This window comes from Cervus canadensis, chromosome 26 (genome assembly GCF_019320065.1).
Source record: "Cervus canadensis isolate Bull #8, Minnesota chromosome 26, ASM1932006v1, whole genome shotgun sequence".
Classification (NCBI taxonomy): Eukaryota; Metazoa; Chordata; class Mammalia; order Artiodactyla; family Cervidae; genus Cervus; species Cervus canadensis.
In genome coordinates, this window is record NC_057411.1 from 24,729,417 (window position 1) to 24,755,831 (window position 26,415).

General features: G+C 42.4%; 1 protein-coding gene across 4 annotated transcripts in view; it reads right to left on the bottom strand.

Annotated features, from left to right (window-relative positions):
- The window catches only part of ADAMTS3 (ADAM metallopeptidase with thrombospondin type 1 motif 3), a 271,082-nt gene extending 246,805 nt beyond the window's left edge, over window positions 1-24,277 (bottom strand). Inside the window, exons 1-3 of one of the 4 annotated variants that reach the window (XM_043448574.1) lie at window positions 23,558-24,277; window positions 22,230-22,257; window positions 2,839-3,245 (exon numbers count right to left, since the gene is read on the bottom strand). In XM_043448574.1, the coding sequence (XP_043304509.1) occupies window positions 2,839-3,245; window positions 22,230-22,257; window positions 23,558-23,626 (504 nt within the window). In that variant the 5' untranslated portion in view covers window positions 23,627-24,277. The remainder of the gene's footprint in view (window positions 1-2,838; window positions 3,246-22,229; window positions 22,258-23,557) is intronic. The other 3 variants (XM_043448572.1, XM_043448573.1, XM_043448575.1) reach the window with 3 other exon arrangements.
- Between the last annotated feature and the right edge of the window lie 2,138 nt (window positions 24,278-26,415).

The following is a 26,415-nucleotide window of genomic DNA, read 5'->3' on the forward strand; positions in this document are numbered from 1 at the left end:
CATTTTTAGGCCAGGAGGGGCTCTGCTTTCTACTAAGACAACTTAGATTTGGTTATAATCCCAGAGCTTCCCAAGGAAATGGCTTTCTAGCCCATCAGCTTAATCCTCAGGCATCTATGTGATCCCAGTATCCCAGTTTCTCTTCCTAAGGTCAAGAAGGTCAAACTTAAATCTCTACACAGCAAGTTAAAGGAACAAAAAAGGGTTTAAGAATGTGCTAATTAGCCAAGTTTATTTACATTCACATCAGTTTTACTTCCCTACTTCATCTCAGCTAAGGTGCTTATTCTATCTGATGCAATTTTAAGAATTTGTCCCCAGCTTAACGAAGTAGTAGTCATCACCCTATTGATCTGCTATTACTGAGCTTCTAGTCCTGCCATCATCTTTATTCTTCCTCCATAGCTGCTATGAGCTGGAAACTCTAAAAAGCCTTCTGTTTAGATACACCGGCATAGTCAGCACTGCCTGCTATAGGCAAGACTCCTCTCTTTTCCAAGATCAAGCTCAAGGCCTGAGCCACGTATGCCTGGTTAGAAACTCGGTCCCCATTCATAAAATCTCTCCAGAAGATACTACCCTTTTTCACAACTTTTTTAAGTTGAACATAATTCTAGTATGCATGTGTGTTTGTGTGTGTGTGTGTGTGTGTGTGTGTATACACATACAGGTATACCAGATATTTTGACACTTAAAATCTATGGCAAATTTAACCTCTTTGAGCTCCATGAGAATGGTAATCATGACCATTCCTTTCATCATTTCACAATGCCATTAACAGCACTTGCCCAGAATGGACTTCTCAGAAATATGTTTTAATTAATTAAAGTATCAAAGAATGGAACAAATAAATACACTGGTTGAGTTGTGCACACACACACACACAAACAGACACACTATGTCAATGTACACACGTCAACAGTTAACACCATACCTTAAAAATGAGAAATCAATCCTAATAATTAATGTATATTCATACTTTATACCTATTTTCCTCTTCCTTACAGCTATTCCCCTATATTTCTGTATCTATGATTAGATCATTTGACATGTACAATAAGAAAAACACTGATTGCTAAGTCAGGTTTAAAAACACACTATGATAACCCATTAAAATAATTTTCTTGCCTTTTGCCTTCCTTAAACTGATTTTCAAGTTTCAAATCTCCTAGTCTAAGCTTCAGTCTTAACCAGGGAGATTAAAAGTACGTAATCTTTTTATGTTATAAAACTTAAAAATAACATTGAATTAAGTTTTATACTCAATATACTTTACTTAGAAGTATTATAAAGTAGTACCTTTAGGTAATTTATTTCCTCTTATACTCTAGTGGTGTTGAATCAAGCTCTTAGTGAATATTTTAAACTTTGTCTTCTAGAAGATGTTTTCTTTCTATTGTTTTAGTCAGTAATTTAGTTAAGTCAGATCTATTAAACATTTGTGTAGAATGAGAAGAATCTCAGAGATTCCTTGTGTCTTCAAACCCCCTAGCATGGTCTAGCACCAAATGTGATGCTGTGAATCTTAAACTGAAAGGGTCCAACTAGGAGACCTGCCACACACACTCTATTCAGTTTTCTGTTCAGGCTTCTAAAGCCCTATAGAACATCTAGAGGCAGTACAAGACCTCCAGATAAAGCCTGCAACCATGAACCCACAGGCCTTGAGTAAAAAATATGGCATCATAACTCCTTTGGGTTGTGCTTATGCACTAAGAGGACAGTAGCAGAAAATTCAAGGTACTGTTAGGGGACCAGCCAAGGTGGAAGGAATGCAAGGATTGTTTTGAGAACTCCCAGAAGAGAGACAAAACAAAGAGAATAGCTGTGAACTCCCAAGAAACAGCAGCCTGGCAACCACAGAAAGAAAAGTGGTTGCTCTTTTTGAACAAAGGCTTGGAGTCAACTATGAATAGAAGAGGCATAAACATTGACACACTTCTCAAATAACATCTGGAGATACAAGACAAAAATATTTCACATCTTCAGCGCGTGTGAAGAAGGATTGGTTACTATTAGCCTCAACCACAAAAGTGAAGAACAATATACGGGTATTTCATTCAAAAGCAAGAGAAAATGAATCAAAGCCACCATACAGAGAGAACTACGCCTCAGGTTCATACACTGAGGCGATTTGAACAAATTCTGACAGAGAAGCACCTTGTTTTCCATTTTGGCATTCTGAGGGGGGGCGGTGCAAAAGAATGCTTTCTAAGTATTTTTTTTTTAATAAAATACCTAATGTTTCTTCATAAGAAGGGAAATACTATCATTTTGAAGGAATCTATACTTCTTTAAAAAGTTGTCAGGATGATTTTACAAAAACGTTGTTGGCAGTTTGGGCAACTCTAATGGCTGCTGCAGGTGGCTCTGTCCCCCAACTCTGCATGATCTTGGCATCATTTCTTAATCTCTCTAAACCTCAGTCTTCTCATCTATAAGAACTAGAATAATAATACTTTCCTCTCAGGATTATTAAGAGGACTGATTACATGTTAAAATCACTTAAGACTATGCCTCTAATCCAGCAAGTGTCTCAATAAATGATCATTGTTATTATTTTTAAAAAAATAAGGAAATAAAATTCCCAACGTGATGCAAGTGGACATATAAGCAAAGAATGCTAAGATAGTTGTCTTTGGTTTCTTAGACTAATGTCTTCATGTCAAAATGAAGCCAAAGCCTACATTTTTGACAGTGAAATGCTTTCCAACGCTTCTTCCTGAACTTGAAATATAATAATGAGGCTTTCTTTCCACCTCTACCTTCCAAACCATGCTGAAGCCATGTTGCACTCCCAAACACCTGCAAACAGACACAAAAGGCAAGGGGTCTTACCAGACCATCACAGTTGCTAATGGCAACAGAGGTTCCTGGAATGTCCATGACGTCACCAACATAAGCACAGTCGGTCTGCAAAGGCTCTGTTTTCCAGATTCTCTCCGAAGTTCTTCCTGGTTGATGAGCATGAATGGGGTCGGTTATATTCCCAGGCACCGGAGATGCCTCATGCCATTCCACCACAGCACCAGGAGCTATCAGCTGAGTGTTGGGCTTCAGTCGCAGATGAAAATCTCTTCCAAACGCCGTGATGTTAAAGAACAATCGCTCAGAGCTGGAAGACACGTCCCTTGCTGACCTCTTTTTGTGATTTGCAGAAAGAATGTGGGAGAGATAGTGTCCTTCAGAATTTGTGCTGACGGGAGTCACCAGCTCATACTCTCTCTGCCTCTTTATTGGCAAATCTGTGGGGTGAAAAAACAAAACTGTAGAGCCCTGTGTAACAAGAGAACACAGGAGGATGTCACACGGGCATCGAGGGCCCACCTCACAAGACCACACCTCAACTTGCATGATAAATATATTCTTGAATCATCTCATAAGCGGTAAGTTTTGAGAACTCAAATCATTTCTCAAACACATTTGGGTAACTCTGGGTTAAATGAATCTTTTTTTATTTTAAAAAATTTCACTACATGTGAATACTCATCTCATTTATGTGTTTGAGAACATGCATAGAATAACTTTCCATGAATTGTATCAAGCTTGCTTATAATCAAGAAATACACTCCATTAATGTATCATTGACATAACTAATAACTGCTACAGACTTTTAACAAAGTTGCTACTATGTAGAAGATATTTTTCCTAATTGCTTTAATTTTTTCCTTGTAAGAATCCTAGAATTTATACTTAGCACAATAGTTTTGTGTATTAAACATAATGTACTTTGTGCTAGATCTACCATTGGCCTGTAATTTATACACTGCAGTTTATGGTGCTGCAGTTGATACATATTTTTCCACCATACCAACCCTAATAAGCATACTTCACGGGTGAGGAAACTGAGATTCAGGAGGTGTGTGTCCAAGGTCACCTAACTGTGAAACTCAGCTATATCTTCACATCACACTCCAAAGCCCATACACTCCCTCTGCTTCATCACGTTTGTGTCCCATAAATCACAGAACGTTTTCAGCAGATGAGGAGAACGGAGTAAAAAGAACCATCTATAAGTTGAATACACAAGTACTGGTTAGTCAAGAGCAAACAGCACTGTTATTTTGCACCATATTCCTTACACGGGAAAGACCTTCATTTGAATACAAATTCAATATTAAGGGTCCACTTTATAACACGAGTGGCCACTCACATGTTTAACTGAACTGCACAGTTAGAACTTAACTGTTTAGCCAAGTTTAGCCAAATGTGAGTATTGTGTCCGCTGAAATGCAAACATCCTTGGGAAAGACAACACATTAAATGAACCTTTTCTTCCTTAACAGAAACAATTTTGAAGGCAGAAGGAAACAAGAAGGGCAACAAGGATAAAGAAAGAACACATGGAAAGGAAAATCTAAGAGCCTGAATTTAAAATTTCTCCACCTTCATAATTCTAGCCTCAGACTAGCCCTGTAGGTATGACAAAGTAGGTATGAAAAAAAGTATATGATTCACAAAGATTCCTCACCTATGGAAGCTTCATGATGTTATCTAATACATTAGCATATCAGACCCATAAATGAATCTACAACCTAGGTTCTTAAAGTGTTTTATAAAATCACTGTGAAAGGTGAAGTCACTCGATCGTGTCCAACTCTTTGAGACCCCATGGACTGTAGCCCCCCAAGCTCCTCCACCCATGGGATTTTCCAGACCAGAATACTGGAGTGGGTTGCCATTTCCTTCTCCAGGGGATCTTCCTGACCCAGGGGTCAAACGAGGGTCTTCCACATTGCAGGCAGACTCTACCATCTGAGCCAACAGGGAATCCCATAAACTGAAATTCACTCAGTCATGTCCAACTCTTTGTGATCCCACGAACTATACAGTCCTTGGAATTCTCCAGGCCAGAATACTGGAGTGGGTAGCTCTTCTCTTCTCCAGGGGATCTTCCCAACCCAGGGATCGAACCCAGATCTCCCGCGTTGCAGGTGGATACTTAACCAGCTGAGCTACCAGAGAAGCCCCAACAATCACTATGTTTTCATTATTTTCCTATGTTTTAAATAACTTAAACAACGTGTAAAGTACCAGAACACAAATGAAGGTATTTTGCAACCTGGAAATTCCTTGAGTGCAAGTTTGTTACCATTACACTACTTATAATGACCAGTGCATTTAAACATAATACCTGTTTTTATCAAGTGTATAAGCAAGTGACACAGTTGTACATATTCACTAGACAGAGAAGGAGTGAGGAGGGTCATATCACAGAGTAAAGTGAAGCCTGCTTCCAGGGAGCAGAAGCAAACCAATTCCTGTCTCTCTGCAGGCTCTCTACATCATGAAGACCTACATAGGTGTTGGTGTATGCACAGACACACAGATTCGGTCTCCCTTACAACCAAATCCATGAGAACACTTTCATAAATTCTGGCTGAGAGAAAGAACTTATTTGAGAGAATGCACTCAAGTGTCACAGCAGCAGGGTGGTGGAGGGGGAAGTTTCCACAGGAAGGGATGAACGGGGCTCTTGGAGGTGGACTGACACAGCCAACCGCAAACTAACTCCTAGAGGACAAGGAATTCCCCATTTAACTCAGTATTCCCAGTATCATCTCATACAAAGACTTAGGGTCTCTATCAGTAGGATGTGTTTACTATGTATGAGTTAGTAATGCGGGTAACTGGAGAACATTTGCTTCGTCCCTGCTGATCCACACACTGACTTAACTTATCCACAGCCCGGGAGCATCTCGCCACACCAATGATTCCAGTTCTAACTCTTTCTTTAACCATCAGTTTACTGTTTCGGGGAAAGGAAGATTATTTCATTTTAATGCATGGACTTCTCATCTTCACCGAAGGGAATTCCTACCACCAAAATCTAGACAATATACTGATGCCTGGATTAAGCAACTGGACAACTAGAAAATTTAGGAAAAATGCAGGGCATCTGCTCCACACCCAAGAGGATACCCAGAGTTTCATGCTGAGAGTAAACCATACATCCTAGATTTTCTGGGGTGAATCCATTTTTCCACTGTCAGACAATATCTTCTGAACTTTTATTCAAAATAAACATGGTATGTTTGTATAGAGCTTTGTCTTCTCCAACTTTAAATAATAAACCATTCCTAAAATGTACACATAAGAAACACTTTTGAAATTAAACTCTGAATGAGTCATTTTCCAGGTGAGAATTAAAGAAAAAGATGCATTTAATATTCCCTCAAGCTACCACCCCACAGGATAGTAGTTAATGGAACTGACAAAGGAGTTACCCAGTCACCTGCCATTTATTACAGAATAAATATCAGGCACTGTGCTTTGTCCTGGGGAATACACCTTCTCTAATTCTTACAACAATCGCAGTTAGTAGGTATTACCCTTAGTTTATAAATGAGAAAGCAGACCTAGAAAGCCTAACATATAGCAAACAAGGAGCCAAAGAAAATTTTCAATTCTGATCACCTTGACACTGAAGATCACACTCTCATTCAGAATAGAGGGAACATCTTGCTGGCAAGTTCTAATTGCAGACCTGAGTTATAAAGAAAAACTACAAGAATGATGATGGCCTATCCGCAGCCAACCAACCAGTTTTTCCTCTACTGCAGCTTCAAAAACTTTGTAAAAGGCTCTTAAATTCTAGGTCTTGGGGAGAAAAATAAAGGGATGGGATGGGTAAAGCTCAACATTATCAGTGGTAATCTCATGCTACAATCACATATGCAAACCAATGTTAATTTACTGCATTCAGAAATGATACATTTCACAGAACCAAATACTTCCACAAAGCAATACAGCTTATGGTCAAGGAACAGATTATAGTGTCAAAAAGCAGCAAGTCAACACGTGAACTTGAGCAAGTTCTTTTTTCTAAAGGCTCAGCTTCCTCAATTGCTAACTAGAGGTTACTAATAGTTCTAACATCATAGGAGAGGTTTAAATGAGATTAATATTTAAATCCAAAGGATTCTGCAAGTTTTTACTATTTTAACTTAAATGTAAATTAGCTACTTATTAAAATATTACCTACGTGCAATTTTAAAATGCAAAACTAGGGACTTCCCTGGTGGTCCAGTGGTTAAGAGTCTGAGCTTCCAGTGCAAGGGACATGGGTTTGATCCCTGGTCTGGGAACTACGATCCCACATCCCTGTGATGTAGCCAAAAAAGTACAAATAAAATAAAGTGCAAAACTCTACAACTGTCATCCCAGATGGCTGAAGGGCCACCGTTATAGGCATGTAAAGGTTTGTATGAGCCATAAGCTCCATAAGCACAAAGAGCCGGGGCCACGGTAAAGCCACCCTATGGTCACTAATTACCCAAGCATGACTCAGAAGCAGTGAATTTTGATACAACCCACTGGCATCTCTGCATGCCTGGTCCATCCCACTCTCCCATCCCCAGTATGGATGAACTGTCTGTGGTCTTACTTAGGAGCAAAGCCTCCACTCGTGTACACAACCTAGCCCCTCTTGCCTTTGCAAGACGGCTTCAACAACTGTCCTCTCTTTCTTCCCTCATCAATTTTCCCCATCACTAGATCGTCCCCACCAGCAAATAAATAAGTTGCCATATTTCCCATCTTTAACAAACACACACACAAAAACCTTCTTGATGCCACATCCATCTCTAGCTAATTTCCTATACTTCGCTGCCCTTTATAGCAAAACATTTCCCAAAAATTGACTGTATTAGATTTCTCCAAATCCTCTCTTCCCAATTTTGTTCTTTCTTGAACCCAGTCCAATCATGCTCTTGTCAAAGTCACTAGTAACCCCACAATGCTAAAACCGATGGTCCAGACTCCCATCTTCTTACTTGCTCTGTTTCTCTTTCCTAAGAAACACCCCCTTTCTTTAGCTTCCAAAACACCATCCTCTACTGGTTCTCATCTTTTCCTCGGTGGCCTCCTCTCCTCATTCTCCCTTCTCACATCCCTCTGTTCTCATGACTGGCACACCCTGGATCACCGCAGGACCTGGTCACAGACTCCTCTTCTGCATGTACCCTCCCTAGCGTGGAGTGCTCGTTCTGTCTCATGACTTCCAATGCCTTCACCATTGTATATCTCCAGCCCAGGATTCCTCCATAAGCTCTTCTCTCATCAATTCAATTGCCCCTGGATCCTCTCCTTGTGCATAGCCACTAGGCATGTCAACACATCCAAACTAAACTTCCAACCTTCCTACCCGCAAGCTTGCACCTCCTCACCATGTCAGTAGACGGCAACCCCATCCTCCCAGTTACTCAAACCAAAACCTTGACTAAATCATCCTTAATTCTTCTCACACCACACACAAAATCTTTTAACAAATTTTATTGGCTCTACCTTCAAAATACATCCAGACTCTGATGACTGCTCACCACCTCCCCTGTTGCTACCCTAGTCCAAACCAGTAGGGAACTGCTACCCTAGTTCCCCTTCTCAAGTCGTCCTCAAGCCAGAGCCAGAGGAATACAAATGGAAGGTCATGTCGCCCTTCTCCTCAAAACTCATTTCACTCAGAGCAAAATGGCTCGCAAGGTCCAGCACTGGGAATTCTCACATCTCAAGGTCACTGTGCTCACCATTTCCTCTGCCGAAATATCTTCCCCTGACAACTGCATGGCTCAGCCTTCTATGCTGTCCGGTCTTCACTTAAACTTGGCCCTCCCATTGAGGTCTTTCCTGACCCCAGGAACTGTCTCATGACTATCTTGTTTCTGCATTTTACTTTTCTCCACAAAACTTATCACCATCTCACATACTATATATTTTATTTATGTCTGTTCAATCACTTCTTAATGTGCATGCTTAGTTGCTCAGTCATGTCCGACTCTTTGCAACCCCATGAACTGTAGCCCACCAGGATTCTCTGTCTGTGGAATTCTCCAGGCAAGAATACTGGAGTGGGTTGCCATTCCCTTCTCCAAGGGATCTTCCCAACCCAGGGATCAATCCGGGGACTCCTGCATTGCAGGCAGATTCTTTACCATCTGAGCCACCAAGAAAACCCTTGTTTGTTTATACCTGCTAGCATCCAAGCTTCAGGGGGTAGGACTTTGTATCTGCTCTCCTCACTGTAGTTCTCCAGTGCCTGAAACTGACTCTAAAGTCACCCAACAAATATCTGCGAATGAATAAATGAGAGCAACTTGGGCCTAAAGCAGCACCAAAAATTAGAACGTGTCCTCTTTTCCCCAAACAGTAATTATCATCAAGTGATCGATGACAGCAAACCACACACGTTGTCATAAATCTCTATAGCCCGAATCTGCTTGAAAATGTGGGGGATATTTCTCACAGTTTCTGCTGGCCTATAAATTCAAACATTTCACAATATCCTGAAACTTAACATTTTAAGCCACTAAGAACAACAACAAAAGTGGATCTAATCATTAAAACAGACCTCCTGGAATGCAAACACAGAGCCCCTCATACTGAGGAACCAGAGGCAGGAAATTAGCCCCTTCTCTGCGATCCCTTCGGTTATTCATAGAATTATAACCACACAGTCAAAAATAAACAAGACCTTGAAAAACCATCTCATCCCTGACTCTTTCTTACAACTAAGGCATCTCAAGTAGAAAACATCATGCTTCCTTAAGGTAGGGGTGCAGTGCCTTTCACCTGCTCCCATTCTCTGTGAGGGAAGATTTTTCTCCAGATATCCCGGCGTCTCTGGCCTCTTTAACTCACTCTTCCGCAGTGAAGAGGCATGATGGATGTGAATAGCCAGTCTGGGAAAAATAAGCAGCCTGTGAAGCTCAGCACGCCCTCACCATCATTCTTCACGGGAAGGAAGGAAGGACCCTGTTAAGGACCCTGTCCTTTCTGATAAGGACCCTGTTCTCTTTCAATGCACGCCCCCTTACCCCGCTTCAGGCCCTGTCTCAGCCCAGCAGTCCTGACACAGTCACATGGGGTGAGGTGTCCTGTGAGTTGGCCCACTGCCTGCACGTGCGAGAGCCTCGGCTCCACCCCGGGCTCTTTTGTAAGAAATCTTTTCACCATGTTTTTAGATCTGCTATTTCTCAACATGTTCAGACCAGGCAGGTCAAAGGAGTATGTTTAATTGTGATTCTGGACGCTAAGACTTTTTATGTCATCCCTCACCGGAAAAAATCAGAGCAATAGACTTTAATTCATAGACTTGCTGTAAGAATTGAATGGCCTAATCCAAAGTGCTGGACACAGCATCCAGCACTTAGCAAGTGCTCAATAAATGTCAGGTATTAATATCACCCTGTTATTTTTTCCTGAATAGTTTCAACTAGTTGATCATCATTTCAGGATAAGATTAATTAGACAACTGATATTTTTATTTCTAAGTCAGACTGAAAATTGCTTAGGATACTATCTACTCATCAAATCCCCTCACTTCACACATAAGGAACTGAAACTCACAGTTAGGTAGTTTAGCCTGAATCAAAAACTTAAGTTGTCATTTAAGGCTTTCTGCATTCTGCCCCTAACTTCTTTTTGATATCATCTCCCATATTACCTAAAGCAACATGCTAATATGCTCACTACACCTTAATCACACTACTGATTAATCACTCTTACCCTTAGAGACTCCTGCACTCTATTGCATTGAAAGATCTGTTGCTTTCTATCCATCTACTCAAATCTAACCCAGGCCTCACGGCCTTTCTCAAGCCCTAGCTTTTCCAAGAAAACCTCCCTGCTTATTTGCCTTAAAGTACAGACTTCATGGTCTAAGCTTCCTAGCTGTGTCATGCACCGTCTCCATAATAGTTATAAAATAAATCCCTATGGATGAGAAGTTACATGCCGATGTCATGTCCTTTCAGAGATTTTAAGCAATTTGGGGGCAGAAGTGTGATGTTAAGTCAAAGTGAAGTCGCTCAGTTGTGTCCAACTCTTTGTGACCCTGTGGACTGTAGCCTACTAGGCTCCTCCATCCATGGGATTCTCCAGGCAAGAATACTGGTATGATGTGAAATGTGTTTAAATATCCCCAGTGTACACCAGTCTTTGGGGAAAAGAGAAATTAACATCTATTTTTGGAAGTGGGGATGCCAGGGGAGAGGGCTCTCTCAGCATGACCCCAAGCTTTGGGATCATCTTAATGCCTTCACACGTTTGGCCACATGCGCTCACAACTGAGGACAGGCAGCTTGGTATCCTTCTAAATATGTTGTAGGATGCTACACAGATGTCTCCCAGAGGAGACTAGATGTCCCCAGCACATTACGAAGACCACAATCTAGAACAGCAAGAGAAAAGAAGCCTTCAGTAGTACAACCAACAGTGCTAGGACCAAAAATGGCTGCTTCTAAGGTTCTCATGTATCACAGCAATTTTTAGCAGATCTAATTAAAACCAAAGCTACCCCAGGCGCAGAGAATATTGGAATACTTGTGATTGATGCAATACAGCTTTGCGTGCTGAGTTGTTTCAGTCATGTCTGACTCTTTGCAACTCTATGATCTGCAGCCTGCCAGGCTCCTCCACCATGGGATTCTCAAGGCAAGAATACTGGAGTGGACTGCCAAGTCCTTCTCCCAGGGATCTTCCCAACTCAGGGATCGAATCCATGTCTCTTATGTTTCCTGCATTCAGATGGGTTCTTTACCACTAGCGCCACCTGGGAAGCCCAACGTGGCTTTAATTCCCAAGTACAGAAGGAAGTGGAGTATGATGGTTGAATACGAAAAGTCTGGAGTCAAAAAGCACTGCATTTGAATGCTGGTTTCAAGCTGATGTGCTCTTTGGCATCCTGCGAACAAATTACGAAAATATAAGGCTCAGACAGGTTGCCTATAAAATAGGAAGAGATAAACAACATAAAGGGCTTGGTCCATCTAAGAACATCTCAGTGAATGTAAAGTTAGCTGCTGCTACTATCCCCACCCAGCCAGGGCTGTACAAGAAGGAAGTCACTTGTGTCCCTGCTCCCCTCGGGCCTCTCCCCTCTCCATTCCCAACCCAAGCTATTGTTTCTGGTGGTTAGGAGGGATCTTGAACGCCATGTCACCAAATGGCCTGAAGTCCAAACTGGCTCTACGAACCCATGCTCTATCACCCGAGTCGGAGACTGGGATTCTCTCCCACAAACTGGCTGATTGCCCTACTATAGCGGCAGTCACACAGGCAATTTCCTTTATCAGGTATACATTCTCAGTATGCAACAATCTGGCCACAAGAATGAAATCAAATAAGCATTTTCAAGATTTGCTCAAGAAGTCGCTCCAACAACAACATTTCCAAATCCTGAGCCAAGGGTAAGAGAATGAATTTCATCAGAAATGACAGGGGCCAGCTGTTCCAAGAGAGATGTGAGTGGGGTGAAGAGTGGACATTAAGAGGACATCACATGCCAGAGGCCTCACCCAGGCTGTAAACACCAGCAGAGATGGGGACACATCTTCTCTTACAGGCAATTAAAAATTAATCGTGATTACAGGCTGAAATTCTGAATGCAGCCAAATTCCTCTTTCCTCACTTCATCTCCTCTAAGCTGTTATCACCACAAGGCAGAGAAACACTCTGATGTCTTTTAGTTTAGTTGCAGACCTATTTTCACAACTCTTGGGGGGGGGGGGTTGCTTTTTTTAATACTTATTATTAAGAAAGAAGAAATACTTGTGAACTTTAAAATTCTTCTCATTTTTTTTTTTAAATCTGACTTTTTCATAAATATTTGTTGCAATTGCACAATGTTTATGTTCAAGAGAGTCATTTAGGAAAGAACAGCACATTCTTTAGCATTCCAGAACATGAAATCAGGTAAGAGGAGATCTTTTAAGAAAAGAAAAACTATTTTATAGAAATATATCCAAGTATTTTCTTTGTTTGCTACATCTTAAAATGATCAAATAATCAATAACAGGCTAACAAGTAGCGATTTTTTTTTTTTTTTTTTGGTGCTGTGCTGAGTCACTCAGTCATGGCCAACTCTTCGAAATCCCAAGGACTGTAGCCCACCAGGCTCCTCCGTCCATGGGATTTTTCAGGCAATAATACTGGGGCGGGTTGCCATTTCCTCCTCCAAGAGATCTTTCCAACCAGGGATCGAACCCTCGTCTCTTGTGTCTCCTGCATTGCAGGTGGATTCTTTACCACTGCGTCACCTGGGATGCTCCTTTCCTTGATTAAGTGAGGCCCAAATGCCAAAATCTTAACATTCCAATCTCAGTTTTTAAGAAGCACTTCTATTGGTTACATTTATCATCACTGGAAATTTTACAGATGCAAGAGAAATATCAGACATTCTAAAAATTAATATTTCTCATACGTCTTACAATTTTTTGATGGATAATACTTTTAGAGACTAATATTGAGTCTAGAATTTAAAGCCAGGAAAAGTAGCATTTATCCCCAGGGCCAAAGGCTGAGGAAAATATGACAGATAAGAAATGTGGATAGCAGCTTTAAAGGTTTTCACTGAAATGTTACTTGTGGTAATTATTTTTTCCAAATCTAAAATAGTCTGGTTCATGGTATGACAAAAACTATGAAAAACCATCTGATATGAAATAACCAACCTTAACTCCATCTGAAGACTTAATCCCTCTTTGCCATATGATGTATTTACAGCTTCCAGGAATTCAGACACAGACATCTCGGGGGTCCATTCCTCTGCCGGCCACGGCCACCGGTTGCCATCAAGGCGCTGGAAGTCCTCACAGCTGTGGTGTTATTGGACATTTGTGACTCTCAGCATCCATCCCCTCTTGCTCTTTAATTAAACCTCAGGTTTCCCTCAGGTTCACTGTCTCACACTCTACTCCCAGTCTCTGTACTTCAAGAATGAAACAGCTCAATCCAGGCTCATCTGAGCACTGTCTCACTGAGCACCGGGCATGGCTTGAAAATAAGTTGTTTTTTTTTTTTTTTTTTTTGGCAAGAGCCTGGCACATGCACATCTAATTAATACTGGTAAAGACAACAAAAAGGGAACTTTTCCATGTGTCAGCAGCAACCCAATTCCCTCCATCCCAAGATATAACATTTTAGACTCTTCTTGACTGTTCCATTTCTTTTCTCTGGGATGTCAGAGCCAATTCCCAAGGAGGAGGGCTGTCAATAGGTAATATTGTGATGAAGGATCTGCAAGCATGGGGTTCAGGAGAGGGCTCCGGGCTTAGGCAGCTAGGATGGAAATCAGGAAAGTGAGTGGCCTGTCGTGACAGGGGCAGCTCTGGTGGACACACATTCACTGAATGGTTTTCCACACCTAATGATAAAAAAACGACATATGATTCAAGCCGAGTAGCCAATAAAAGCTCTACCAGGAACTACTACTGGAGCTGCCAGGACAGAAGTGTCCAGTCTAGTGGGATGAAAGGTAGAATGATAGCCTAGAGTTGCTGGTGATGGTCTTCCCCACAACTTGGATCTTGGATGGTCACAATCTTATGCTACTAGAGAAATAAAGCCAACGCAAAGGAAAAATGAGAGAGAACGAAAGAAGGAAGAAAGAGAGGAAGGGAGAAAAGGGAGGGGGGAGAAGGAGAGAAGGGGAGGCAGAGGAGGAATGGTGGGAGACAGAGATTGATTTTTGACATTATTTGAGACCAAATCCAGCTATACCTGACTTTGATTATCTGATCAATTTTGTCTTCCTTAACCACTATCAACTGGGTTCCTGTTTTTCGCATCCCAAGGAGTCATGATTAAAAGGAACTTTTGCTCAGTGAAATGGAAAAATGGATTTCAATAAATAAAGTGAAATGAAGAAAGAATTATGTCCAGTATATACAAAATATAGTTGGTGTGGAATCCACAGGGAATAAGTGTTTCTGCACTATTCCTTATTCAACTCCTCCCTCTACTACTATATTCCAATTAGTTAAGCAACACTATGTTGAAATGCCAACATGAAGCTAATACATGAAAACAGAACTCTTAAAGAGCTGTCACATGGTAAGTTGAGTGGCTGGATAGCGTACAAGTCCATGACAGACTAAATTAAGGTACCTGGAAAGCCATGGTGGCGGGCAGACCCATCAGAAATGCAGGGACAAGTGAGAGGCAGCTCTCCTTGAGTAAAAGTGCTTTTTTAAAAAGCTCAAGACTAAGACATTCCTATAGGTAATAGGTAATAATAATACCTATTATTCTAGCTGGCTTACCATGTGGCAGCATTATATGAATCCTTTAAAACTCTATAAAATAGAATACTTCTGTCACATACAAGATAAGGACACTTTTACAGGTTAAGGTCATCAGCTAGAAAGTGGTACAGTCTGGATTTTAACCCACACAGTGAAAAGCATCTGTGCCGCTGACCATTTGAACAGAGGAGAGGAAATGAATATTAGTTGGTCCTCTAAGAGAAGACTCTTGAGAGTCCCTTAGACTGCAAAGAGATCAAACCAGTCAATCCTAAAGGAAATCAATCCTAAATATTCATTGGAAGGACTGATGCTAAAGCTGAAGCTCCAATACTTTGGCCACCTGATATGAAAAGCCCACTCATTAGAAAAGACCCTGATACTGGGAAAGATTAAAGGCAGGAGGAGAAGGGGATGACAGAGAATGAGATGGTTAGATCATCTCTGAGAATCATTGAATCAATGGACATGAGTTTGAACAAGCGCTGGGAGATGGTGAAGTACAGGGAAGCCTGGCATGTTGCAGTCCATGGGGTCACAAAAAGTCGGACACAACTGAGCGACTGACCAACAAATCCATACACTGGTTAGATTTTAGATTAAGGAATGGACTCTACTTGTTAAAAAAAACAAAGGATTTTACATATAAAAGAAAGAGAATGCAAATTCACATGAATAATCATTTCAATCATTCTTTTATCTTTATTTGTGTGCATTAGTACATACAAAAATATATGTACTAAATATGAGAAAAATTGTAGGCAATGTGATTTATCATCCAAATATTTGAAGATCCATGTTTAATCCTACTTTACTTTCTAAAAGTTTCCTAAATACTCTTTTTGTTTTATCAGTCACTTTGAGAACAAGACTGACTATTTCATGCTGCTCACAATTTGTTCTAAATTCCAAAAAGATTCATCATGTTGAATTTGTGGCACTCATTTTTACACACAAGATACTGACATTTTACCACAAAATCTCTCCTAGGGCTTTACAGTGAGTCAGCAAAATGTGTAAACATATTCGGAAAATTTGGATGGATCAGTTACATGTGGGAACAGAGATTCCTAAGCTAGGAAACTTCCCGCTCTTTACTAGACATTCTAAAGAACATACATCTCTGAAATTCTGTTCTAGGAGGTGGACAACTCGTCCTCCAGTACTGATAAAATTACAAAACCTTTCTATAATATCCAAGTGAAAGTGTAAATCGCTGAGTCGTGTCTAACTCTTTGCAACCCCATGGACTATATACCGTTCATGGAATCCTCCAGGCCAGAATACTGGAGTGGGTAGCCTTTCCCTTCTCCATAATGGTTCACATTTGGATGTACTTGATAACTAAAAAAATGATTAATTCATTGCATCTTTCAGAGACTAATAACCAAATATTTTTAAATTACGTTCAAACATCAAGAAGAGCAGAACCAAATCTAAAATTAAAATATTTTAAATCAAAACTTTCCTATATATTGCTAGTCAGAGTTCGGGTCTTAGAAACTTCTTCAAAGGTCACTTGTCAAAATGCACCCTGTTAATTTAGTTTTACTCAGCAATCAACTTCTAGGACTCTCTCCAGAAATAGTCATTGGAACTGTGAACAATAATTTGCATACAACACCGTGTGGCAACATTCATTATCATAAGAAAGTGCAGGCCATTAGGGAAATGACCACATAAATTAAGGTTAATTAATGATGCTTATGAGGGGTTTGTAATGATATGGAAAATTATACTAAAATATTAAACAAAACAAAAACAGGTGTACAAAAAAGCCCACAATCTGTGTATTAAAAGAAGACTGAACAAGAATATTCTAAGTTACAACAAGAGCTTGATATCTGGAATGATTGTCTAAAACCCGGGGAATACAGAAAAAGATGATAACCACAAGGGCCACGTGTAAAGCATCTATAATCAGAACCATAACTGATTAATTAAAAAGCACAATTCAACGACTGAGAAGAGAAGTAACACAGCTTAAAAGGAAAAGCTGATCTCTTCTTAGAGGAAGTGTAAGATGAGAGGTCCCCAAATTCTGGTAATAGCAATCCTTTTTGAGGAAGCACTGGGGTTCCATTTAAGTCCTCACTGTCAATAGATCCAGTCCAAGCAGTATAACCACACTCTTCATATCGAAACCACTCATGATTTCAGCAGGCAATTTGGAACTGTCCCTGAGGGATTTCCAAGGTAATCTGGGTTGGCTGCCCATAAGCAGAGAGTGCTTACAGATAATCATCCTAGAAACAGAGGCGACCCTGGAGATTTCATAACATTTCTGCGCAATATCATGATTATATGGTACAATGACAAAAGAAAACAGTGAAGTATGGGGAAGAGACAGTTCAGCTAAAGAGCAATAAGTTGCCAGTGACAGGTAACATACTGCATCTAATAACATCTTTACATAAGACACTTAAAGCACTTAACTTAGATCATTATGGTACTCAGTGGAGGGGCAGGAGCTAAATCAGTAAGGTCAAGTGTATGATCTTGAGTTACAGAGAAGAGCAATGGCTTAGGTGGCTGAAGTTATAAATTTTACAAGGGATCCCTTTAAACTTCCTTTAGACCACATTTTTAGTGTTGCTGCTGGCAAACCGCATTGACAGATTTTGGTCATTGCTTATCTCATTTCCACTGATGCCAGCAACATGGCAAGTTACTCCAAACAGACTTCAGGGCAAAATTAGTGGACATTCCAAACTTGCACATAATTTGATTCAATTTGACAAATACCTGTGGAACACAAACACAAAAACATAAAAAAAACCTATAAGCCTAAGTCCTTGGCTTTGTGGAATGAAAAAGGAAGTCACAAGGAACCTTGATAACACTGAATGATTAACTGTACATCCATTGTCTCTATACTCATTTTCCTAGGGATCAATTAAACCTGGAGGGGGCACAGAACAAGAATATTTTAAGAAAACCAGAACACAGGCAAATCCTAATATGCTAATAACCTGGTTACTAGATCTATGCACTGGACAACAAATATTTGAAAGTCACAAAGTACCAAGCCCTGTTTACGTGCAGGAGATAGATACTGCAGTCGTCAAGACAGTCTTTGCTCTCTCAAGGTCTACATTAGTGGAAACACTTATTCTACTTATTCTACACCAAGGAGAAGGTAGAGTGACTCACACTTCACCTTGAAATGAGTACCTGTAAATAATGAAAAATTATTTCTCAGGAAACCAGATATCTGAGAGTATAAGATTAGCAACTTTATTTGGTTAAGAATGAAATGCAATGGAATTTGAAACTGGAAACAGTAATAGGGCAGAAAAAGATTGACATGCCCCAATTCCAAGCGCAGGGGAAGGGGTGGGGTGGGACGGGGGGAGAGGGAAGGTGGCTGACACCAAAGCCTCACAGTGATTTTTCCTCTGATGATACTCAAGTGATCTCAAAGCCGTGGTTTATGAAACAAAAGGACTCAGAGAATTCTTTTTCAGGTTCTCCAATTTCTACATAGCTATGATTATTTCCTAAGCCACATGTGTCACAGAGCAAACCTCCTTATCCCATCAGGCCAGCCAGCGAGCTACCCACAATTACCCTAGGCAACCTACCAAGGCCATAGTCTGAGTCAGAAATGAGAGTTCCCTGGTATGTCACAGAAGCATGCTACCTATCTCATGAAACACATTTACACATGTATACATAGTGCACACACATTCACATATGCACCTATATGTATGTGTGTGCACAAACATGTGTGTGTGTGCATATACGTGGATGTATGTATGTATGGGTATATGTGGGTGTATGTATATACTGTGTATGGGCTTCCCTGATGGCTCAGTGGTAAAGAATCTGCCTGCAATGCAGGAGAACACGGGTTCGATCCCTGTGTCGGGAAGATCCTCTGGAAGAGGAAATGGCAACCCACTCCAGTATTCTTGCCTGAAAAATTTCACGGGCAGAAGAGCCTGGTGGGCTGCAGTCCAAAGAGTCACAAAAAGTCAGACATGACTGAGCATCTGGGCACACACATATACTGTGTATGCATGCATGCATGGGTGTATGTATGTATGTATATACATATATGTATATATGTATACATGGGTGTAGACAGGTAGATGAGGCTTCCCTGGTGGCTCAGCAGTAAAGAATCTACTGGTAATGCAGGAGATGAAGGTCATCTTCCTAGGTCAGGAAGATGCTCTGAAGAAAGACACAGCAACCCCACTCTAGTATTCTTGCCTGGGAAATCCCATGGACAGAGCAGCCTGGTGGACTATAGTCCTTGAGGTCGCAAAGAGTCGGACATGACTTAATGACTATACCACCACCACCAGATAAGTAGATAGGTAGACAGCTCCTCTCTGGTGAACAAAAGAGAAGAGTACTAAGTCACAGTTCAAAACTTATTTGCCTGTCTTCCTGAGAGCCAAACATACCTTCCCACATACCAAAAGGGCATTCTCCCATTGGGTGGAGAAAAAAGTAAAGAAGCCATATCTCTTATTCCACACTTAATGGATGACATCTGTATACACTCCAATTTGCCCCCATCACAGACTGCCCTTCTCCACACTTCATGGGTGACATCTGTATACCCTCCAACCTGCCCCCATCACAGACTGCCCTCTCCACATTTCATGGGTGACATCTGTATACCCTCCAACCTGCCCCCATCACAGACTGCCTTCTCCCCAACTAAATAAAAGCTTTCCTAGTCTAGGGGATTGAAGCACATCAGATATATATTTTTTAAATTGGTTTCCTCAGGCAAATACTAAAAAGCATACATTATTTTTGTTTATAAAAATCATTTAGAAACTGGCAAAATTAATCTATCCTATTAGAAGTCACCTTTCATATGGGGATCCTGCTAGGAAAGTGATACAAAGCACTAGTAACGTTCTTATTGATCCAGATGCTGGTCACCTAGAAGTGTTGCCTTCATGAAGAATCAGCAAAGTGTACGCTTATATTCACCACCGGCATATATATAAAGCATTTTTTAAATTTAGCTTCCTAACAATTTGTGGTCTTTTATTAACTTATATTTACTCTTCCTGAGACATTCACAAATTATTCTGAAACATGGAATTTTACCTAACCAATCTGTAGATCAATATAAACTCATTAATTTTTCTAACCTTATTAGTCTTTCCTAATAAGTTATTATTCAAAACTACTTTTCAATCAATTATTGGAAAAAAATGACTTAATTATATGTAGAAAAGTACACTTTACCAAACCTCCAGGTTAGCAGTCCCCTGATGCAGAGGGACAGGAGAATGAAATCTGATTACTGCACATCAAATTTTTAAAATATATTTTACAAATAAAATTTTAAATCCCTCTTGAGAAAACACAAATGATTATAACCCAAAGCCAAATGATACCACAGGATGCTATCACAGGATTCATGAGTCAAGTCTACTTTCATCTGTATTTCTTCCCCTCAACTCAACTTGAAAACAGTAAGTAAAACTGATAATAACCAAAGAGAGAAATCTCATAAAGCAGAGGCACTTGCTGAGAGCAAATAAACTTGCAGAGGAGAAAATAAATCTCTAGCAACACAATCTAAGAGTGCCCTGACCTCTTCTCTTCTGTACTGTTACTCACCTCCCTCTTATCAAAGTAAAGCAGACCTGTATCCCTTTATTCCCTGAGGACAAGAGATACCAAAGCAGTTTCTGTTAGCTAAAGGACTGGATCACTGTCTCAACCAGGGCCTCTTACATATGAGCATGCTGAGTCTATTTGAAAATTTAATCAAAGCAATATATTTTATTCCTTGTAGAATGAGTAATCTCAAAATAGATTTTTAATTTACATATTGAAATGTTAGGACATTTAAGTAATCAAATGTTTAAGACATAAAAAGTAAGAGTGCTTTCTTTTCCCTATTTGCTTGAAGACTGGTGAGAAAGGAAAAAATCCTTCTTTAAAAAGATAACATGTTGATGGCTGAATGCTATCAACTACAAATGACAAATGTCTCTTCATAGACATTGGATTTTCAATGCAGTTCTCAGTCCATCTCCTCCCATCTGTTCTCCTCTTCCTGTGGCGGTCTAAGCCTGGGGAGGAGTTCCAACAATGCCAGGCAGTGAGTAGGAAGGGGGCACTGTGACACAGGATGACAGGCGGCTACATACAGATGCCTCTGGGTCCGGATCTCGGGGCCCCTGCATTTTGTTCACACCCATGAAGTCCCCCATCTCTCCACTATGCACTATAGCAGGTTGCTGTTTAACCTCTCAAGCTTCATTTCCTTCAAATCTAAAATAGACACAAATGTGTCCCCACCACCTAGTGCAGTTGTGACAAATAGATGACATCAGGCACATAAAGCAATTAGCACTGTGCCTGGCACACACACATAGGCAACAATTTGTAACTAAGTCTGCAAAAATAAAAACTTTTCATCTGGTAGACTCTACAGTATCACTTGACAAATACAGTATACACAGACTACTGTGCCAAAAAGAAAATTATCTTTTAAAAGACTGAATGGAGTCCAGCTTCTTGACAGATGACTTTGAGTCTCTGAGTTCACAACAAATATACTATTATAAACAGCTTCAAAAAAAGACCATGGACTTTGGAGGGACATTGTACAAGACACACTCTGTGAGCCTCAGTCTCCTCACTCATAAAATGGGAATAAGTCCTTTATCATCAGGCAATACCGAGGTTTTAGATGTTATCTGCAAAACGCCTAACATATCTTACCCAATAGCAGATAATGATTTTAAAGCAGATGGTGTAAAAAAAGTCATCAGAGGGATTATTCAAAGCTGGAAAAAAATTTTAAAAGAAAACTTTCCATCATCTGTACTTTATTTTTCTTTTCTTTGTAGCATTCTTACACTTTATTTCTCTTCTAAACAAATGTGTTCCACTTAACCTTACAGAAGTTGATTTCCTTTGATTTATCTCTGTATCTTCTTCCAGTCCCTCCATCACCTTTCAAGTACCTACCAGTGGCTTGTCCAAAGACAGATAATAAATTGACACCTGAAAAGTCCAACTGCAGGACAATTTTTACATCACTACAATTCAGACTGAGGAAAGTGACTCCCTCCTCTGTAAGGAGGAAGAGGAGAATAGAAATGTTCCTGGACCACCAATTACTTCTTTAACCATCAATGGGAGAAATTTCAGAAACAATATTTTGCTTAGCTTACTTCATTCCCTACCAAGATAAGAGCGACATCTGAGAATCAGGCTTACCTATTTGCACCATTTCTTCATTACCAGCCTGGAAAGGAGGGGGGAAAGTAAGAAAAAGAAACAGTTACTGGGTTTCATCTTATCACCTCATGCGTTTTATTTCTACCATTAATGCTTTTCAGGAGCTGACTAATCAGGCGACGCCGGAGACTGGGATTGGTGCCTAACCGCTGCACCCCGGTTTGTAGACGGTTCCTGTGAAGGGGGGCAGGAGCCAATGCAACAGCAATTTGGGACAGGGTGTCGTTTGCTCGTTTTAACTTTTAACATTTCCGAAGCCAGCAAAAATACATCCTGACACTCAATATTCTCTTCGGAAAACTCCAGATATTGGGTCAGGGGTAGAAGAGCAAGTCTCCAAATGTATACGTGTAAAACAGAAGTCTAAATCCTGATTGATCAGATTTGAGGTCAGGCAGCAACTAGAACGAGTCTCTTACTTTTTCACCCTATGGTCAGACCAAGCAGACCAAGAGACGCTACAAAAACTCACGGAGAAATTCTGTACCCGGAGCCCCAGCGGCCCTGCGCTGCTGTGATTGACTACTCAGGGCTCGGCTCGTCCCGCCGAGCCTTCTCAAGGACTCTTCTGAGAGCATCGGGCTTCACCTTGAGGCTTCAAGGGTGGGGGCTGGGCCGAAAAGAAACAGAACAGCTCTCAACTTCGCTTTAAAAAAAGGAGGAGTTGTGCAGAGGGGGAGGGGAGCAGAGCGGCCGGCGCCTCCAGCCTCTCTGCCCAGGAAAACGCAGGGCAGGAAACGTCCCCGGGGGCCCCCCCTCCCCAACTGTCAAACCCCAGCCCGGCCGCGGTACTCCCAGGACACGTGTCTACTGGATCGCTCCCTGTCCGGCCCAAGGACTTCCTGAAACCCCCGCCTCCGGCTGCCCGAAAAAAGCTGTGAGTCAGTGAGCAGGACAGAAAGCCCCGCGAACTCGACTCCGGCTGCTGCAGTCGGAGCCCTGGGATCCTGGACCCAGCGTCCAGAACTTCATTCAAGCGCCCACACCGCCCTCCGGAAAGGGGAAACCCAGATGGCCCGGCGAGGATGCGAACTGGCTGCAATCGGGTCACCGGGAATTGTTCCGAATGCCGCAAAGTGAAGCCCGAGGGGTGACAAGCCTGGGCTCCCGTGCAGTGTAACCCCCTCCACCCCCCCAAAGCCCCGCACGCGGCGCCCAGCCCTCGAAAACACCGACCGTGGAGGCACCAGATAACAGGGGGAGGCTGGGAGGGGGGAGGAGGAGAGAGAGGAGGGGAAAGAGGGGGAGGAACTGTTTCGGGGAAAAGGTTGGGTTTGAGTATTTTATTGTTATTATTTTCCACTTACTTGTCCATCAGCTGAAGTCTTAACCTCTACCAGAGCGGCTGCTATCAACCAAAGTGACAGGAGAACCATCCCGAGTCCAGTTCACTTTTCAACCGCTGGGCAAAGCAAATGCCCAGAGCAAAACCTTCCCCCCCGCCAAAGTAAGTTTCTTGGAAAAAAGGGGGGGGGAAAAAATGCAGAATTAAAAAAAAAAAACACACACACAAAAAACTGATCTTCCGTGCTTGGCTTCAATGAAAATGAAATCTGAGCTCTGAGCCTGGCCCCCTCGGCTCTGCAGTTCTTTCCACTTCACCTTCTCACCCCGTCCTCCCAGAGTGTTCAGGACAGAAGGTGCTGCGAGCGGGCACGGGCTGCGCCGGCAGAGGCGGGCGGGAGGGACGAGGGGCTTCCAACTATCTCTGTCCGCAGCGGCTTTTTTTCTAGGCTTTTCGCGCACCGTGGGTCCCTAAGGTGAGCGCTGAGAATGCTTGGGTCCCCGGGAGCACGGCAGGGGGAAGTATTAGCGAGAGAGACGGGCGAGCGAGCGGGAGCGGGAGAAAGAGCCAGGCGCCTCCGCGGCTCGCTCCGAGGTGGGGGCGGGAGGAGCCGGAGGGGAGGAGGCAGGCGGAGGGGTGGGAGGAGTGGGCCGCTCGCCGGCTCCTGTGGCTCGCCGAGCGGTCGTCTGCTCGCAGCCGGCGACCCGCGGGGCGCTAATAAGTCGGCCGGAGCCCCCCCCCCCGCCCCGCCTCGACCCGCGCCCGGGAGGCCCCTCCCGCCGCGGCGCCCACGTCACGCGGGGCCCGGGCCCGCGCCCCCCGCGCGCCCGCCGGGGCGGCCCGGGGCGGGCGCTGCAGGCGCGGGAGGCGTGGGGAGGACGGCCGGTGCCCGCGGCCGGCCCCAGGCAGGGTCGGGCTTTGAAGCCGCACGGGGGGGCACGGGGAGTGGTTTGCGTGCCCGGGGTTCACCGCCCGCACCCCTCCCCATCCCGGGATCTTCTTCCCCGCGACCGGGCGGAGGAGAGGTGGCGATCCCAGGGGAGCCGCGGGCCCCGCCTGGAGGGACCGGCTTTGAGTTCATTCTAGGAATCGGGAGGATCCGAGGGTCGGTCCTGGGCTTTAGGAAATTCACCTCCGGCTACCCTGCCTGCTCTCCCAGCCGGGTCTCCCGGGGAGAACCCGCCCCCCACCCCCGCCCCGAACCTCCAGGTTCTCAGGACTCAGTCGTCTCCCCTCCGCACACCAGCCCCATACCACGTTTGGGGGGATGGCTCCGGCCCCCGTTCAGTTCTTGTTTACGCCTTATTAGTTTGTATTAGTTTTAAACGTTGCCATGTCCCTTCCTTGAGTCACCCGGGTGCTTCCGTTTATCACTGAAGTACACGGGCCTAGGCGTCTCTTCCTCTCACCAAGATTAAGTTATCAAATGATTTCTGCCCTTTGTGGCCCGGACCTTTCTGGGAGGAGATAGCGCCAATCTGGGCTCCAGAGACTTGAGAAGGGTTTGCTGGAATCCAGGGACAGGCCCTAGGAATCCTAGGGCAGACTCTCGTGGGCGCTTTCCAGGGAGCAAGAGAGGTTGGAAAAGGAAATATTTCCAACTTCTACTGACCGATTTCTGACACTCCCTCCCCAGCTCAGACCATGAGAGAAGAATGAATAGGCTCAAATTTAGGTATAATTTTCAAAACTTCCACTGGAAGGAGTCTCACAGAGACCTGTCTAAAATAACATGTGTAGAAGTTACTGGGTGTTTTGCTAAGGAATGCTTCGATAAGTCATAGTTCCTTTTCTTTTCAGAAAACATGGTGTGCGTTTAGAGGGAATACTTCAAATTCATTATTTAAAGGTTGCATCTTTCGCTTACACATGGCAGGGTTTGTGTTCACTGCTGTGTTATCTACTAAGTCTTCTCAGAATCATGGATACAGGACACTTTGGTTCAAGTGAGAAACCGAACAACTGAATGGCCCCACCAGTAACGGGTTAATTAGTTAGTGATTAGCTTTGAATTATTATTAGACTGCAGCACTGAAGTATCTCTAAATTACTTTTTTCCTTCAATTAAAGCCTTAAGCATTTTTGTAACCTATCATTGACTTACTGTCTGGGAATGATTTGCTGAATTCTGTGCCTATTTTTCTTACTTATTAAAAAGAAATAATCTCATGTTCTATACATAAAAATTATGTCAATTTACGCTGACAAGTGGGGCTTCCCTTAGCTTAGCAGTAAAGAATCCACCTGCAATGCCAGAGACCCAGGAGACATGAGTTTGATCCCTGGGTTGGGAACATCCCCTGAAGGAGGAAATGGCAACCCACTCCAGTATTCTTGACAGGAAAATCCCGTGGACAGAGGAACCTGGTTGGCTATAGTCCATGGGGTTGCAAAGAGTCAGATACAACTGAGCAGGTGGGAATACACACACACACACACCCACACACACCCCCACCCCACACACATATACTGACAAGTAAAAGAATATTAGTGTACAAATCAGAATCTCTGTGTTCTAGGCCCAGCTAACAGCTGTCTGACCTTGACAAATCACTAAAACTCTATTTTGGTTTTCCCTCTATGAGATAATTCAGCTCTAAAATTATCTAATTTTAAGTAATAACTAGTTTTTAAGTTAGCCATGGGATTACAGTTAATTTCATACAGTTCAAGCATTTGTTATCAACATAATTCCTGCATAACAAGCAATTCATGCAACTTTCATAAAAGGAATGGCTTTAGATGGTCTTGGCCATGACCATGGAAAGACATGTATTCTACACTGTGCCCCAGTAATAATTTTCATGACTCAGTGCTTACTACATGCAACCCTGGTATTTCTATCCTATTTGATTTGCTTTGTTTCCCACATACTGCTTA